Below are 19269 nucleotides of genomic sequence, written 5' to 3'. Positions count from 1 at the left end.
CCATGCTGTAATTACTGTAACAAAGGTCAGGGTGCCAGACAGAGCTAGAAGTCTGGAGTGCCATGTATCCACAGCGACAGACAGGTCGAGAAGCCTGGAGTGCCATGTATCCACAGCGACAGACAGAGCTAGAAGTCTGGAGTGCCATGTATCCACAGCGACAGACAGAGCTAGAAGTCTGGAGTGCCATGTATCCACAGCGACAGACAGAGCTAGAAGCCTGGAGTGCCATGTATCCACAGCGACAGACAGAGCTAGAAGCCTGGAGTGCCATGTATCCACAGCGACAGACAGAGCTAGGAGCCTGGAGTGCCATGTATCCACAGCGACAGACAGAGCTAGAAGTATGGAGTGCCATGTATCCACAGCGACAGACAGAGCTAGAAGTCTGGAGTGCCATGTATCCACAGCGACAGACAGAGCTAGAAGTCTGGAGTGCCATGTATCCACAGCGACAGACAGAAATAGAAGTCTGGAGTGCCATGTATCCACAGCGACAGACAGGTCGAGAAGCCTGGAGTGCCATGTATCCACAGCGACAGACAGGTCGAGAAGCCTGGAGTTCCATGTATCCACAGCGACAGACAGGTCGAGAAGCCTGGAGTGCCATGTATCCACAGCGACAGACAGGTCGAGGAGCCTGGAGTGCCATGTATCCACAGCGACAGACAGGTTGAGAAGCCTGGAGTGCCATGTATCCACAGCGACAGACAGGTCGAGAAGTCTGGAGCGCCATGTATCCACAGCGACAGACAGAGATAGAAGTCTGGAGGACAACGTATCCACAGCGACAGACAGGTCGAGAAGCCTGGAGGGCCACGTATCCACAGCGACAGACAGAGATAGAAGTCTGGAGGGCCATGTATCCACAGCGACAGACAGAGATAGAAGTCTGGAGGGCCATGTATCCACAGGACCAGACAGAGCTAGAAGTCTGGAGTGCCATGTATCCACAGCAACAGACAGGTCAAGAAGTCTGGAGTGCCATGTATCCACAGCGACAGACAGGTCGAGAAGCATGGAGTGCCATGTATCCACAGCGACAGACAGGTCGAGAAGCCTGGAGTGCCATGTATCCACAGCGACAGACAGGTCGAGAAGCCTGGAGTGCCATGTATCCACAGCGACAGACAGGTCGAGAAGCCTGGAGTGCCATGTATCCACAGCGACAGACCGGTCGAGAAGCCTGCAGGGCCATGTATCCACAGCGACAGACAGGTCGAGGAGCCTGGAGTGCCATGTATCCACAGCGACAGACAGGTCAAGGAGCCTGGAGTGCCATGTATCTACAGCGACAGACCGGTCGAGAAGCATGGGGGGGGCCATGTAACCACAGTTTCCCATGCTTGTTCAATGAACCATAAACAATTAATGAACATGCACCTGCGGAACGGTCGTTATGACACTAATAGCTTACAGACGATAGGCAATTATGGTCACAGTTATGAAAACTTAGGACACTAAAGAGGCCTTTTACTGACTCTGAAAAAACCCAAAAGAAAGGTGCCCAGGGTCCCTGCTCATCTGCGTGAATGTGCCTTAGGCATGCTGCAAGGAGGCATGAGGACAGCAGATGTGGCCAGGGCAATAAATTGCAATGTCCGTACTATGAGACGCTTAAGACAGCGCTACAGGACGGGCAGCTGATCATCCTCGCAGTGGCAGACCACATGTAACAACAACTGCACAGGATCGGTACATCTGAACATCACACCTGTGGGACAGGTACAGGATGGCAACAACAACTGCCCGAGTTACACCAGGAACACACAATCCCTCCATCAGTGCTCAGACTGTCCTCAATAGGCTGAGAGAGGCTGGACTGAGGGCTTGTAGGCCTGTTGTAACGCAGGTCCTCACCAGACATCACCGTCAACAACATCACCTATGGGCAGAAATCCACCGTCGCTGGACCACACAGGACTGGCAAAAAAGGAGGAGAGGAGATGCACAGCAGTACTTAATGCAGCTGGTGGCCACACCAGATACTGACTTACTTTAGATTTTGACCCCCCTCCCCCCTTTGTTCAGGGACACATTGTTCCATTTCTGTTAGTCACATGTCTGTGGAACCTGTTTCAGTATATGTCTCAGTTGTTGAATCTTGTTACGTTCATTCAAATATTTGCACATGTTAAGTTTGCTGAAAATAAGCAGAGTTGACAGTGAGAGGACGTTTCTTTTTTGCTGAGTTAATATATAATAATATATAAATATATTTAATGGTATATTCATTTTAATTTTCTGTTTTATTTGTGTCATTGTCTTTGTGGGTCTGTTTGTAAGTAATGACACTTACAATGACGTTCTGTTTCAATGTAGTCTACCCAAACAACTGCAGCCCATTCTCACACAAACCTCACCTTTCCCAGAGACAACATAAGTCCTGTAGGGTCCAACCACTTTTAAAGTGGCACTCCAGTCTCGTTTTCACCTAATTTAACAACTGATTTACTTATCAAAAGGACATCTCTCAATAGGTGGTCCAGGTATGTCATGACATGTCACAAGTGGGGGGGGGGCTTTCCTCTTTTGTTCTCTTTTGCTGCTCTATGGGTGGTAGCCGATGACATCACGGATTCCCATCAGACCTATTCCTTAAATGCCCTACTCTTTAAAGTTTGCAGTTGTGTAAATATATATATATATATATATATATATTATTTTTTTAAATAAAACATATCTTTTTACCCTTTAGTGTGTGTGTACTTTACTGTATTCATACTTGCGATAACACTTTTCAACAGTAAGAGCTCAAAAATAGCTGAAGGATCTCTTTAAAGTAGTCACCGTAGGTCAGTCTGTCAGTGCTGAAAGAGTATGAAGGAGTAGGTTATTGTTGTTTTAGGGTTGATTGTTGCAGTTTCGAGATGCTTATTTTTCTTCACGATGCTGCTAATCATTACATGTTGCTGTATTATGAATGTTAACATCAGAGCTGGACCTGAGGTCTCTGCCCTTAACAAATATAGGCCTGGTCCCTGTGAAGCAGTCTACAGAGAGAAACAACAGCATCCACTGTAGGGATTATTAATAAATCAAATCTAAGTTGATTTACATAGGAAGGAATAGTCTGAATAATTGGCGTACGTGTGTGCGTGTGTCAATAACAGAGGGTTCCTCATCCCAAATGTACACTGTGTCATGTTATTTCGAGAATGAGCTTTTAGTTTTTAATGGCAGATCTCTGTTGAGGCTGCAAACAGAGGTCATGGCCTGAGTTAGGGCCTGCGTCCTAAATGGCACCCTATTCCCTATTAAAGTGCACAGATTTTGATCAAAACCTTATGGGCCATGGCCAAAAGTAGTGCACTACATAGGGAATAGGGTGCCATTTGGTTCACACATAAAATGTTCCCCTGGTGTAGTACGAAGATACCGGATATGTTTTCTCTTGACAGAGACACTTCGATTTTTCTGTAAATTTAGAAAGACAGTGCCCCCCTTAGAGATGTCAACTGGAGTGCACAATTTCTTACTGAGGGCGGGGATACTTCAGCAAAGTAAAACTACAGTACACTGTTGAGTGGAAGAACATGGCATCTTATTCCCTATGTTGTGCAACATACTTTCATATGGAATGGAGGTCATTGGGATGTAAGATATATTTTAAGGACAGGCAGAGATGCTTTGGGGGATAAGTATTGAGGACAATGTTAAATCTCTTTAGGCTAGGGGGCAGTATTTTGATGTTTGGATGAAAAACATGCCCAAAGTAAACTGCCTATTTCTCAGGCCCAGAAGCTAGAATATGCATATAATTGTCAGATTAGGATAGAAAACTCTCTAAAGCTTCCAGAACTGTCAAAAATATTGTCTGTGAGTATAACAGAACTGATATGGCAGGCGAAAACCTGAGGAAAATCCATCCAGGAGGTGCTGTTTTTCTGAAACTACTCTTTTCCATTGCAAGCCTATCCTCCGTTTAAAGGGATATCAACCAGATTCCTTTCCCTGTGGCTTCCACAAGGTGTGAACAGTCTTTAGACATAGTTTCAGGCTTTTATTCTGAAAAATGAGCGAGAATGATCACATCGCGTCAGTGAATAGCCAGATGTTCTCAGATTTGTGCATGCGCGTGCGCTGGGAGCAAGACCTTTTCTTTCTCTCTTCTATTGAAAAGGCTACCGTCCGGTTGAAATATTATCGATTATTTATTGTAAAAACAACTTGAGGATTGATTATAAAAAACTTTGACATGTTTCCACAAAGTTTATGGATACTATTTGGAATTTTCATCTGCCTGTCGTGACCGCACGAGCCTGTGGATTACTGAACAAAACGCGCCAACCAAATGGAGGTTTTAGGATATAAAGAGAATCTTTATCGAACAAAACAAACATTTATTGTGTAACTAGGAGTCTCGTGAGTGCAAACATACGAAGATCATCAAAGGTAAGTGATTCCTTTTGTTGCTTTTCTGACTTTCGTGACCAATCTACTTAGCTGTTTGTAATGTTTTGTCTAGCGGGAGAGTTGTCCTCAGATAATTGCATGGTTTGCTTTCACCGTAAAGCCTTTCTTAAATCTGACACGCCGGCTGGATTAACAACACGTTAAACTGTGTTTTGGACTTGTGATTTCATGAAAATTAAATATTTTTAGTAATTGAATTTGAATTTGGCGCTCTGCAATTCACTGGATGTTGACGAAAATTATCCCACTAAAGGGATCTGAGCGGCAAGAGGTTTTTAAAATAGAATCAAATCAAATCAAATGTTATTTATCACATGTACCGAATACAAATGAAATGCTTGCTTAGGAGCCCTTCCCAACAATGCAGAGTTTACACAAGAATACATACAGGGAGTACCAGTACCAGATCAATGTGCAGGGGTATTTGAGCTAGATATGAATGCAGGGTAAAGTGACAAGGCATCAGGACAGATAATAACAAGAGTAAAATAAAGACCAGAGGAGCAGCAGCAAATTATGAGAATAAAAATGTGTGTGTACAGTATATGTGTGTTTGGGTGTGTAATGTGTATGTATGTGTGTTTGTGTTTTGTCGGTATGCGTGTGTGTGTTATGTGTGTGTGTGTGTGTGTGTGTGTGTGTGTGTGTGTGTGTGTGTGTGTGTGTGTGTGTAAACAGTATATATGAATGTGTGTGGATAGGGTTGTATATATAGTCTAGTGAGTGTGCATATGGTTTGTAAATATAGTCTAGTGTCGTGTCTTTGGCATCATTAAAGTGAAGACTTATTATATAAAATCAATTATCTGTAATTATTATGTGATTAAACTAATCATGTAAATGTTAACCAGGAAGTCGGGCACCAAGGAAAATCTTCAGATTACAAAGTTATAATTTTCCTAATTTAACTTTTCAGATATCTTAATATCTGACCAATTAGTCTTCTAATTAATGAATCATTCTTTACCTCACGTTAGTCTAAATTCCAAACGTTGAAAGTTGTTGGTTATCTGCACGAACCCAGTCTTTGCTATGAATCATCCATACATCAATTGTCTAAATCATTTATTTATTTACTAACTAACTAATCACAGAAATGCACAAACAACAATATATGATTACAAGGAAATGATAAGGGAAGTGGGTGTGGACTGAGAAGGCCGGGAAAGATAAGAGACACTACACCGTTGATAATTATAATAATTGAAATGCTAATCTTTTGCACATGAACTACCACTCATTCGGGAATAATTGCAATCAATATAGTGTATAGTCTAGTGAGTGTGTATATGGTTTGTATATTTAGTCTGGTGAGTGTGTATATGGTTTGTATATATAGTCTGGTGAGTGTGTATATGGTTTGTATATATAGTCTGGTGAGTGTGTATATGGTTTGTATATTTAGTCTGGTGAGTGTGTATATGGTTTGTATATATAGTCTGGTTAGTGTGTATATGGTTTGTATATATAGTCTGGTGAGTGTGTATATGGTTTGTATATTTAGTCTGGTGAGTGCGTATATGGTTTGTATATATAGTCTGGTGAGTGTGTATATGGTTTGTATATATAGTCTGGTGAGTGTGTATATGGTTTGTATATTTAGTCTGGTGAGTGTACGTAGGGTCAGTGCAAGATATAGTCAGTGCAGATAGTTTGGGTACCATTATTTGACTATTTAGCAGAATCCATGGAGTTGTCCTAGTCTTACTAAAATACACACTATGAAAGTTTATTCACTTCTGGAATAAGTGTGTGAACAACTCCCCATCTTGTAACATTTAAAGTCAAGACTTTCAGTTCCCTTTCCTACACACTGGGGCTTGTGTGTCAGTCAAAGGAAGGGAAAGATCACGAGTTACAACAGAACACAGAGACTGTAGAAGGGAGACTAGTTTCTCTTTGTCTAGTAGTCAGAGAACCACAGTCTAGAACCAGAACCAGAGCCTAGCTGGGTTGTGATGTGGACCCAAGGGGAAGACACCAACGCTGCAGGTGAGACTAACTTTGAATTACTCAATATATATAATAATTAAGGGTTTTGTGTATTTTTTATTGAGATAGTACAGTGAACAGGAGACAGGAAAGTTAGGAGAGACTGCGAGTCAGAAGGGCAGTGGGTCGGAGTTGAACCCATGTCGACTATGGTAGCCTAGGCTGTTTAAGGACCAAACAGGCCACAATGTCTCAATATTGTTGAGAAAGCCTCAAGGACTCAGATTCTTTACCTCAGTTTTTGTCTTTCCAGAAATTCCAGAAAATTATGTCATGGCTTTAGAAGGTTCTGATAGGCTAATTGACATCATTTGAGTCAATCGGAGGTGTACCTGTGGATGTATTTCAAGGCCTACCCCCAAACTCAGGGGCTCTTTGCTTGACATCATAGGAAAATCAAAAGAAATCAGCCAAGACCTCAGAAAAAAAATTGGTGACCTCCACAATTCTGGTTTATCCATGGGAGCAATTTCCAAACACCCGAAGGTACCACGTTCATCTGTACAAACAATAGTATGCAAGTATAAACACCATGGGACCACGCAGCCGTCATACCACTCAGGAAGGAGACGCGTACTGTCTCCTAGAGATTGAAGATGCTGGAGGAAACGGGTACAAAAGTATATTTATCCACAGTAAAACAATTCCTATATCGACATAACCTGAAAAGCCGCTCAGCAAGGAAGAAGCCACTGCTCCAAAACCGCCATAAAAAAGCCAGACTACGGTTTGCAACTGTACATGGGGACAAAGATCATACTTTTTGGAGAAATGTCCTCTGGTCTGATGAAACAAAAGTAGAACTGTTTGGTCATAATGACCATCATTATGTTTGGAGGAAAAAAGGGGGAGGATTGCAAGCTGAAGAACAACATCCCAATCGTGAAGCACAGGGTATGGTAGCATCATGTTGTGCGGGTGCTTTTCTGCAAGAGGGACTAGTGCACTTCACAAAATAGATGGCATCGTGAGGAAGGAAAATTACGTGGAAAAATTGAAGCAACATCTCAAGACATCAGTCAGGAAGTTAAAGCTTGGTTGCAAATGGGGTCTTCCAAATGGACAATGACCCCAAGCATACTTCCAAAGTTGTGGCAAAATGGCTTAATTAAGAACAACAAAGTCAAGGTATTGGAGTGGCCATCACAAAGCTCTGACCTCAATCCTATAGAACATTTGTGGACAGAACTGAAAAAGCGTGTGGAGCAAGGAGGCCTACAAACCTGACTCAGTTACACCAGCTCTGTCAGGATGAATGGGCCAGAATTCACCCAACTTATTGTGGGAAGCCTGTGGAAGGCTACCTGAAACGTTTGACCCAAGTAAAACAATTTAAAGGCAATCCTACCAAATACTAATTGAGTCTATGTCAACTTCTGACCCACTGGGAATGTGATGAAAGAAATAAAAGCAAAATAAATCGTTCTCTCTACTAATTATTCCTATTCTTAAAATAAAGTGGTGATCCTAACTGACTTAAGACAGGGAATTTTTCCTAGGATTAAATGTCAGGAATAGTGTTCTGATCACATTGAAATAACCACACCTGTCTCTCTGCAAATAAATGCTACATCCCTCAATTGTGAAATGATTTACTATGATATGAAACATTGGACGTGACTTGTACCTTATTTATTTTCCACATCCCTCCATAAAGCTTTGAGTAGAGAATGTAAATAATCAAACCCGTGTTCATAATTCTGTGTAGTTGAGGGAATGGCACGGCTCAGATCCATATTGAAAGTGAGACTTTCCGAATCACTTCCTGTATTCTCACCTCAGAATAGCTTCCTCTTTTAGGATCACTTATAGATTACCACAGTATGAGTAATACTACCCATAAAACCTAGTGGACAAACAGAAAAATGGTCCCAATCATTTTTCCACCATTCATTTTTCCCATAGGGGATTTTTAGAAACACTTAAAATAAGGGCTGTAACTTGGTGTGACATTTTCATAACCATGTAAATCTCTCTAGGATAAGGTGACTGTAATCAATATATTAATATGGATAACATAAAGATCTACAAATGCAATGATGATCTGGACGAGACTGCCAAATCGAGGAAAATGTAATAATATCTGGATTAAGTACCTAATATTAGCTTAATGTATTCATTAATACATTTGCAACATTTCTTTAAAAAAAAATGACAATTCAAAAAACTGTCTTGTGCAAGTTTTCACTTGACACAAAAACTGTTAGCAAAGGTGTCAGCTGGAGATTATGTGCAGGAGCTTGCAGGGATTTGTAGTCTTGCATGATGTCTACTTTGATGCTAATTAGCATTTCAGAATCTGAGAGTAAATAGAGCTGAATATTTTGATAAAAGTCACGTTGTCTGAGAGAGATTTACATGGTTATCAAAATGTCACGTCAGGGTAAGCCTACATAAAACACAGCCCTTATTTTAAGTGTTTCTAAAATGAATCGTGGAAAAATAAGTGTAACCATTTCCCTGTTTGACCGCTAGGTTTTATGGGTATTATGACACCTCCACTGTGGGGCTCTATAGGATTAGGAAAACCTGACTCGTTAGGATTTGTTACCGTGTTCACATCATGTCGGAAACTGAAATGTTTGACTTGCTTACTCATTGTAGAAAGATAATACCCGAGTTTCCCACTTGGCAAGTATCAGAATCAACCAATAGGAAGCTCTATGCAAATCATTTATGTTCATTTTAACTCAGAGGTCCTGAGTTTCCGACATGACGTGAACGCTGCATTAATGTCTTTCTTCCTCATTTATTAACCACTTATTTGTGATTAATATCGGGAAGAAGAGCCATAAGTTGCAATAACTGTACATTTTGATAAATGAAAGTATTTTGTTATATTTCCACAGCCTCTGGTGGAGAAAGCAATTGCTCCTCTGAAGATGAAGGAGACATTCAGGTATATTTAGTAACATCTGGGAGACTCTATGGTTTCTCTGTTGGATAGAGACAAATCGTCCCATGTTAAATCCATGGACATAGCTTAAGACTTGTATATTTAGTTCTTATATACCGGTAGCCTAAACAGATGATGAGAGAGTATGTCAGAGACTAGTCTGTGTGTATATGTGTATATTTGTTTGGTCTGTCCTGTAGTGTGAGATTCTGGAGAAGCAGAGGGATGAAGCCAATCAGAAGCTATCTGAGATGGAGGAAGGTGAGCTGCACCAATCAATATCCTTATAGTGTATGCAGAAAGTATTCAGACCCTTTCATTTTTCCACATTTTGTTACGCTACAGCCTTATTCTAAAATTGATCAAATTAATGTTTTTCGGACCTCCCGGGTGGTCTGTGCCACCAGAGACTCTGAGTTCGCGTCCAGGCTCTGTCGCAGCCGGCCGTGACCGGGAGGTCCATGGGGCAACGCACAATTGGCCTCGCGTCGTCCGGGTTAGGGAGTGTTTGGCCGGTAGGGATATCCTTGTCTCATCGCGCACTAGCGACTCCTGTGGTGGGCTGGGCGCAGTGCACGCTAACCAGGTCGCCAGGTGCACGGTGTTTCCTCTGACACATATGTGTGGCTGGCTTCTGGGTTGGATGCGCGCTGTGCTAAGAAGCAGTGCGGCTTGGTTGGGTTGTGCTTCGGAGGACGCATGGCTTTCGACCTTCGTCTCTCCCGAGCCCGCTACGGCAGTTGTAGCGATGAGACAAGATAGTAACTAATTGGATACCATGAAATTGGGGAGAAAAAAATATGTTTTTCTTCATCAATCTACACACAATAACCCGTAACGACAAAGCAAAAACAGATTATTAGGAATTTTAGCAAATGTATTAGAAATTAAAAACAGATTTTTTTTTTTACCTGAGTATTCAGGCCCTTTGCTATGAGACTCAAAATTTAGCTCAATTGCATCTGGTTCCATTGATCATGCTTGCGATGTTTCTACAACTTGATTGGAGTCCACCTGTGGTAAATTCAATTGATTGGACAATAATTGGAAGAGCACACACCTGTCTAAATAAGTTCCCACAGTTGACAGTGCATGTCAGAGCAAAAACCAAGCCATGAGGTCGAAGAATTGTCTGTAGAGGTCTGAGACAGTATTGTGTCGAGGCACAAATCTGGGGAAGTGTACGAAAAACTGTCTGCAACATTGAAGGTCCCCAAGCACAGTGGCCTACATCATTCTTAAGTGGAAGAAGTTTAGAACCACTAAGACTCTTCCTAGAGCTGACTGCCTGGCTAAACTGAGCAAACAGGGGGGAAAGGGCCTTGGTCAGGGAGGTGACCAAGATCCCAATGGTCAGAGCTCCAGAGTTCCTCTGTGGAGATGGGACAACCTTCCAGAAAGAATACCATCTCTGCAGCACTCCACCAATCAGGCCTTTATGGTAGAGTGGCCAGACGGAAGCCACTCCTCAGTAAAAGGCACACGACAGCCCGCTTGGAGTTTGCCAAAAGGCACCTAAAGCACTCTCAGACCATGAGAAACCAGATTCTCTGGTCTGATGAAAACAAGTTTAAACTATTTGGCCTGAATGCCAAGCGTCACGTCTGTAGGAAACCTGCCACCATCCCTACGGTGATGTATCGTGGTGGCAGCAACATGCTAGTCAGGATCGAGGGAAAGATGAACGGAGCAAAGTACAAAGAAATCCTTGATGAACACCTGCTCTAGAGCGCTCAGGAACTCAGACTGGGTTGAAGGTTCCCCTTCCAGCAGGACAACAACCCTAAGCACACAACCAAGACAACGCGAGAGTGGCTTCGGGACAAGTCTCTGAATGTCCTTGAGTGGCCCAGCCAGCGCCCCTACTTGAACCCGATCGAACATCTCTGGAGAGACCTGAAAATAGCTGTGCAGTGACACTCCCCATACAACCTGACAGAGCTTGACAGGGTCTGCAGAGAAGAATGGGAGAAACTCCCCACATACAGGTGTACCAAACATGTAGTGTCATACCCAAGAAGAATCGAGGCTGTAATCGCTGCCAAAGGTGCTTCAACACAGTACTGAGTAAAGGGTCTGAATACTTAAATGTGATATATGTAAATATGTAAATGTGATATTTCAGTTTTTTTATACATTTGCAAGAATGTCTAAACCTGTTTTTTCTTCGTCATTATGGGTTAGTGTGTAGATATTCTCTGTCTCACCCCACTATCTATTTCTCTTTCCCCGTCTTTCTCTTCTCTCTATCTCATCTTTCCTCAGTGTCCTCTCAGCTGTTGAAGGAGATGGAAGTTCTGGAGATGCAGTTCCAGATTGAACGCTCCTGCAGGGAGAGTGCAGAGGCCCTGGCTGTCAAGGTGGGGTGCTTTATGGGTACTGTAGTTCAACTCCATTGAGTGTCTCGGTGACGTCATTGACTTAACAAGTCCGTGTTCCACTTGGGTGTGTAGGTTTTGTGCCAGCCCAGTAGTAACAAACACATCACCTAATCAAGAACTCAATGATTAGTTGAGTCATTATTGGGCTGGAACAAAAGCCTGCATACCCTGTGGAACACTAAAACAATGCTCTAAACAGATCTCTTCTCCTTGAACACAAAGGTGACCAAAGACAACAAGGTTCTGAAGAGGCGGAGCCAGGCTCTGCTGCCATTCATCCCAGAGCTTCCTGAAAACCTGGAGGCTGACCTTGGGGTCGATCCCGACCCTGATGGGGACAGCGGGGAGGATGCTGTGCTGCAAGGACAGGCCCAGATAAGAGGTATAGAGACTTACACTATAACCACACGGAACTCATACGGTATCCTTTATGAACATGAGTGACAGATAAAAGTTATAGAATTGAGATTTGAGAGGATTGTTTTTGTACTTTTACTCGACCGATCGGGAAAATGTTAAGATACCTGCTCATCTTCCTGTCTCTCTCCTTCCCTCTCTTTCATCTCTCCTTTTGTTCCATTCCCCCCCCCCCCCCCCCCCCCTGTCCTGGCCAGAACTGCAGGCCTCGGTGGACCAGCTGCTGGGGGAGAAGCTGCGGCTGTGTGAGCAGGTGGAGGCCCTGAGGGTAGAGCAGAACCAGCTCAAAGAACAGGTATCTAGCACTGACGGACAGACTCTAGACGTGTGTGAACTGCGTATGAGTATTTATGGTCTCCTACTCTTCTACATGTCCTACTCAGCTGGCCCTAGAGATTGATGAGAGAGAGGCCATACTGAAGAAACTGTCCAAACAGAACAAGACCATGAATAAGATGAAGAGAGGCGAGACCCCACTCTGACACATCAGTGTTCCTCATGATATACACTCTATTCACCTCATACCAAAGTCCTGTTCAATGTTTTACGTGTGTGTGCATGTCCATAGTGTCCCAGCTTGTGACAGAGGAGTTCACAGAGATCAGTCAGAAACTGGAGCTGGAGCAGGGCCTCAGACAGCACGCAGAAGTCTTCGCCCACCAGGTAAGCAACGCTGCGTGTGTTTGTGTGCATGTGCATGCGTTCGTAGGTGTGTACATACAGTATGTGTGTGTTTATGTTTCTGAAAGTGTGTGTGCTGCTCAAAGTAGAGGAGAGCTTGACTGCGTCACGACATGTCTTTGTGAGAGGTATTGACAAGTTGTAAGCACTGAGCTGTCTGTCCAAACAACTAGCACACAGCTCATACTCCACAAGACTTCTTCACAGTCCCCAAGTCCAGAACACAGGCTAGGGGACGCATAGTACTATATAGAGCCATGACTACATGGAACTCTCTTCCACATCAAGTAACTCGGTCAAGCAGTCAAATCGAGAAAAAAAACCCCAGATACAACTGCACCTTAAAGAACAACGCGGACTGTGAAGAGACGCACACGTACTCTACACACAGGTACATTGTAATATTGTTGTATGATGGTATAATACATGTTGTATTGTATACAGATATGTAGTGGCGTAATAATGTTACATTTTGTACATTTTGTGTGTGTAATGTAGGTGCCTTAATGTGTTTGGACCCCAGGAAGAGTAGCTGCTGCCTTGGTAACAGCTAATGGGGACCCCTAATAAATACAATACACAATTTCTAGGTGGCAGGGAAGGGTATTCACCCCTCTCTCTAGGTCTTAACACAAGGAGACAAGGAGCAGCAGTGGCCTCGACCAGGGCCCTGGGGCAGTTCTAGTGAATGGAGGAGTAATGGACAGGAGGGGGAGGTGGTACTTCTTCACTTCCTCATTCAGACAGGGGCCATATTGTGGGACAGGAGAGGGTTGGGGAGAGAGGGGATCCCCATTCATTTTGCATTCATACCAAGAGGACAAATCGGGCAGTGAAATACAAAGAGGTGTGAGAAGGGAGGGATGGGCTTGCTGATGATCACTTTGTAAAGGAGAAATGCACACACTCAAACACAGCTCCCTTTTTCCCAGCTGGTCATGTTGTAACAAAGGTGGCGGTAGAAAATTAGCGTCTCAGAGGACAACAAAAGTAGCCTCCCCTCTCAGAGCCCCCTCTGCTTCATAATTAGCACCCATCACGGCGTCAGTTTGAGAATGAGGACTATAGCTTTAAACACATCCCCGTCTTTAGCTTGACACTTTACATTGAATACGGTCAATTGTCGCCTTTGTGCGCACTGTTCGCTATTTACCAGATGGGCACATAATGGGACGCCTCGCATGGGTCCTTACCTGTGAAAAGGACCCCTACTGTTCTGACACAACCACACAACTCAGACTCCTTTACACTCAATGCTCTGCAAAGGCTCCTCTGTTTGATGCTGGTCCTGTGTGTGTGTGTACGTGTTGTGTGGACACCAGCAGCCCTTGGCTTGTCAAACATTAGCGTTTCCTAATTGATGCCCTAGCTGTGTGAAAATGTGCTATGGGGACTTTAGAGTGCTTACACCAGGGTAATTTGGACCAAATGTAATGATGTGTAGCCTAACACACAGATGGCTGCTTTCACTACACCCTTGCTGTGTTTGAACTTATGGAAGTGAAAGTGACTCACTGACTTTTCAATTCCTAAACTCTCTTCCTGACTGTGACCCTTTTGTTAAAGCTAGTTTCACTATATATGTGACCATTCCCAGCTATATAATACAGGTTTATAGAGATTCTCATGCATGAGCCTCCACACATTCAATGCATTTACGATAGTCACTGAAGTTATCAAATAGGTTTGCTCCATTATCACCAATGGATGAATAGCTTTTTTTAAGGGGAGCTTACTATAACTGTTGTATAATATCAATTATAAACCAGTTGGTTTGAGCCTTGAATACTGATTGGCTAAAATGGTGGTATACCATGGGTATGAAAAACCATTTATTTTTACTCTTCTAATTATGATGTTCTGATATTATTGATTGATTGAGTGGTCGATGGATTGATTTATTAATTTATGGATTGATTGATTGACTGACTGGCAGGTGTTGGTGAAGCAGAAGCAAACCCAGAGACAGAGCATGGTGCTGCAGCAGAGTTCAGAGACAAGTATGCAGCTCCAACAGGCTCTGGAACAGGTGGCCCACATCAACAGTACCTTACAGGACATACAGCTCTACTACCGAAACCAGGTAGGGAGGGGGAGGTGTGTGTTTGTGAGCAACAGAGCGAGAGAGAGTGAGTAAGAGAAGCGTCGTCGCTCCCTAATAGACGGGTTAGTTGACAACGTTCTGAAAACAATGAGCGTGCGCATCTATGGGGCACAAGTCAGTGTGTTGTGATTCTGGGCGGTCAAATAGTTAGCAACAATGATAAGAAGCTGCCGTGTGGGGAATCGTTTCAGCTCGTATCTTGTTATTGATACAATTTTGTTTTGACTTTGTCACGTCTATGCAAATATGACTAGAATTCGCTAGCTAGCTAACCAATAACTGTAACAATGTATTTGAGACACAAGTGCTCATCATGCCAATGTATTTATGTTTTCAATAAATAGTTGTAGAGAGAATATACACCAACGGTATAAAACATTAAGAACACCTTCCTAATTTTTAGTTGCATTGAGTTTGCCCTCAGAACAGCCTCAATTCGTCAGGGCATGGACTCAACAAGTCATCAAAAGCATTTCATAGGGATGCTGGCCCATGTTGACTCTAATGCTTCCCACGGTTGTGTCAAGTTGGGTGGATGTCCTTTGGGTGGTGGACCATTCTTGATACACACTGGAAACTGTTGAGTGTGAGAAACCCAGCAGTGTTGCAGTTCTTGATACAAACTGGTGCGCCTCGTACCTACTACCATACCCCATTCAAAAGGCACTTCAATCTTTTGTCTTGCCCAACTGAATGGCCCACATCCACAATCCATGTCTGAAGGCTTAAAAATCCTTAAAAATCCTTAAACATCCTCTTCTCCCCTGATTGACGTGGATTTAACAAGTGACATCAATAAGGGATCATAGCTTTCACCTGGTCAGTCTTTGTCATGGAAAGAGCAGGTGTTCTTAATGTTTTGTACACTCAGCTAACCCCACTTGGTTTGCTCCACGGCTACGCATGCATCGGTTTTGTTGCTAAACAACCCACCCGTCTAGAAGTTCGATTTAAATGTGGAAGTCTAATTTTGAGCGTATATTATGTCTCTCCTGTCTATATCTATCCATATCTGTGTATATGACGATCACAGGTGAAGCAGACCCAGTGTGCTCTGGAGGAGAGCAGTGTTCTGTCTGAGCTGCAGATTGTCAGATGCCAGCTGGAGAGCAGTGAGAAGGAGAGGAGGACCATGGAGACCCATCTAAGGGAGGCGCAGATCACTGCCGCCCACCTACAGGGAGAAGGTAGCTACCATGTCTGTGAGTAAATGGCTGCGTTTACACAGACAGCCCAATTCTGATCTGATTGGTCAAAAGACCAATTGGTGGAGGAATTCAGAGAATTGGACTGCCTGTGTAAACTCAGCCTTACATATATATTTTGTGCTAAAATCTTAAGTCTATATAACACGTGATGTAAAATCAGTATAAATAATCAATTACTATTTCATTGTTTTTCTTTGCCCCATTTTCACTCTTCAAACAAATGCTGTTTTTAAAATAATAAAATATGACACACTGTTGTGGTTGGTGGTACTTTGTCTTCCTTTTAGTGAAACATCTCCAGGATAGGCTGAAAGACCAGGTTTCCAAAGCTGACCAACCAGTGGAGGACAACTCAACCACTGCTGCTCCTCCTCCTCCTCCTCCCCCTCCTCCTCCCCCTCCCCTGCCCCCAACTCCCTCCAGCACTGTTGTTGAGTAGGTTCTATACTATATTGTTCTCTCTTCAAATATAAATACATGACTACATAATCACTATATTAGCAGGTAGCGGTATCCATAATCACTATATTAGCAGGTAGCGGTATCCATAATCACTATATTAGCAGGTAGCGGTATCCATAATCACTATATTAACAGGTAGCGGTATCCATAATCACTATATTAGCAGGTAGCGGTATCCATAATCACTATATTAACAGGTAGCGGTATCCATAATCACTATATTAGCAGTTAGAGGTATCCTATTCCAAACAATTTAAACTTATTGGCAACTTTACATTGAAAATGTGAGCTTTTTGACCTTTGTTAAATAAAAGTGATGGTGGTACCCAGAGGTAAGGCAGAATTTGGTAAATGTTAGTGAAAACTCCTTCTGTTCTACTTCCTGTTCTTCCGGTCTAGTCAACTTGTCGTCCTGCGCAACAAGAGGAAGGAGTCCGTCAACAACACTGATAAGAATAGTGAGTGTTCTTACCTTGGTATGAATACACATGACTTACTGATTTATTTAACCTTTATTTATCCAGGGAATCCCAATCGAGACCAGGGTCTTTATGTCCAATGCTGCCGTGTCACTTCAATCAACAATCCAGCTTAAACAGATTAAATTAGTCCACTTGTCTCCTCTCTCCACCAGAGCCAGATCCTTCTGTGGACATGAAGACCCGAGCGGTGGATGAGATGATGGAGAGGATAAAGAAAGGCATTGTCCTGAGACCCACCCTAAGACCACAGGTAAGGCGAGCTGGTGCATGTATCAACTGATTCATCAATCAGTCAGTCATGCTATCTATCTACTTGTTAGAAACAATTACAATGGTCCAACATCTGACTGCTTCTCTCCTATCTCAGCCTGGATCAGAAGATGACAGTGCCTGGAGGGTGAGAATTGTCATGCCTTTCCTATTATAATAGTGTTATAAAGATTATTTATTTAGTATTAAAATGCTAATCCTGTATTCATTTATCAAATCACAGGACCATAGGAGTGAGAAGAGAAAGTCAGCTGTGCTGGATCTAAAAGGAATGCTGGTAAGATGGGATCAATACGAAATGTCTAAAATGACGCATTTTCTGTTTTACTAGTGAGTCTATAGGTCGATGAGATTAATATTGTACTATGGAGGCTTTGAGAAGTCAAACCCTGCTTGGTTTACTGTACTTTCTATTCTTTTCATTGACATGATTGGTTTACCCTCCTCACCTATCCTGATTGGTTGACCTATCCTATCCCAGGACACCATGAAACGCCCAGGCCACAGGAGGGCGGGGTCACGGAAGAGGATAAGCCGAAACGTAGGGGAGGCGGAGCTACATCTGGTGCTACTGAGGAGGAGGCGGGCCATGGGGGATGGACAGGACACCCCCGGACCCTCCCCAACCCCCTACCCAGCCCCTCCCACCACCAAAATCCAAGGTGCAGCATCTCCATCCTTTGTATTGGGGAATAGGGAATAGTCAGTCAGTTTCTTTTTCAAAGTTTTTCAGGGGTCCTCTCTGGTTGTTTTGCTCACTTGGACTAAATTTATGGTATTACATTGAAAGATGGTCTGGTCTTTAATGGCGCGAACAAGAAGAGGAAGATTGAAAGAGATAACAAACGAGGGGCCAGGAGGACACATCATTAACACACATAGTGATATCTTTCACTTACCTACAGTAATATTTTAGCATACTTTTAATGTACCATATGTTGTGCCCCTCAGGTCCCCAGCCAGGTGGCCCAGCAGAAGGTGCCCTTCTCTGCGCAGGAGAGCGTGGCAGCACCCCTGTGCTCAGGAGGCTCCAGCAGAACAGAGAGAAGAGGAACTCTCGTATCAGATCATCAGAACTGATCATCTGCCAGGAGGAGATCTGAGCCTTGGGGAAAAGGATGATTAGTGTTAGGATACTGTTCCACAGCATTTTCCAAACCTCTCCTGGAGTACCCCCAGCCAGTCAACTGATTTGATGTGTTCCAAGCACAGCTGATGTAAATGTCATCTTACCTTTAATCAACAAACCCCTCATTAGTTAAATCAGCTGGCTAGCTTTGGAATACATCAAATGTGTGGACTAGCTAGGGGTACTGAAGGAGAGGTTTTGGGAACACTGTTGTAACACAATCATATTGATGCACTGTATATTTTAATATATAGATTTATATGGTTAGTGCTGAGCAATTAGGGCTTTTTGAGGTCAGTTCGGTTTCTAAAAAAAAGAATCACATCTTCAATTTGGGTTTAGCATTAAAATATGTTTACAATAAATTAATTATGTTGGTTGAATGCTGTAACAAAACAGAATAAATCAAATGATGGTAGTGATGTCTCATTACTATCACTTATAAGGCTCTAATCTCATTTATTCACATTACTTTACTTTAAATTAAAAATGTGTTAAGTTTGTTACATACTCGTTTTCAGTATGCTTGGCTTTGCTTTTATGGGTTCAAAGAATCCAAGGATTAACACAGTGGACTACATACACTGAGTGTACAAAACATTAGGAATACCTTCCAATAATGGGGTTACAGTTCAAGATGAACATTTGGCATTGCTTCTGACTCATTCCAATTAATTTTGTAGCCTGACAAACGAGAATATGATGCAATACAATTAAATCATTTTTTTCTCCTCCATGGACAACCCTAATTTCTGGAACTGTTCTTATCACTGTCACAAGAGGCTCTAAAACTATGGCAACTAGGCGAGGGGAAAGCGAGCAGCCCTGCCT

General features: G+C 42.9%; 1 protein-coding gene across 2 annotated transcripts in view; it reads left to right on the top strand.

Annotated features, from left to right (window-relative positions):
* Positions 1-18935, top strand: part of LOC139417123 (shootin-1-like) — a 24587-nt gene extending 5652 nt beyond the window's left edge. The window contains exons 1-17 of one of the 2 annotated variants that reach the window (XM_071166367.1): positions 6260-6408; positions 9258-9307; positions 9505-9565; positions 11570-11664; positions 11908-12067; positions 12300-12397; positions 12486-12567; positions 12671-12765; positions 14720-14866; positions 15921-16074; positions 16383-16530; positions 16957-17015; positions 17192-17289; positions 17407-17436; positions 17533-17586; positions 17791-17971; positions 18261-18935. In XM_071166367.1, coding sequence (XP_071022468.1) covers positions 6375-6408; positions 9258-9307; positions 9505-9565; positions 11570-11664; positions 11908-12067; positions 12300-12397; positions 12486-12567; positions 12671-12765; positions 14720-14866; positions 15921-16074; positions 16383-16530; positions 16957-17015; positions 17192-17289; positions 17407-17436; positions 17533-17586; positions 17791-17971; positions 18261-18412 — 1698 coding nt within the window. In that variant the 5' untranslated portion in view covers positions 6260-6374 and the 3' untranslated portion in view covers positions 18413-18935. Of the gene's footprint in view, positions 1-6259; positions 6409-9257; positions 9308-9504; positions 9566-11569; positions 11665-11907; positions 12068-12299; positions 12398-12485; positions 12568-12670; positions 12766-14719; positions 14867-15920; positions 16075-16382; positions 16531-16956; positions 17016-17191; positions 17290-17406; positions 17437-17532; positions 17587-17790; positions 17972-18260 lie in introns of those variants that run through there. The other variant, XM_071166368.1, reaches the window with a different exon arrangement.
* Positions 18936-19269: the final 334 nt, after the last annotated feature.

The sequence above is a fragment of the Oncorhynchus clarkii genome, chromosome 9 (genome assembly GCF_045791955.1).
Source record: "Oncorhynchus clarkii lewisi isolate Uvic-CL-2024 chromosome 9, UVic_Ocla_1.0, whole genome shotgun sequence".
NCBI lineage: Eukaryota > Metazoa > Chordata > Actinopteri > Salmoniformes > Salmonidae > Oncorhynchus > Oncorhynchus clarkii.
Note: the sequence above shows the minus strand (reverse complement) of the source record. Positions and strands in the feature narration are given on the sequence as shown.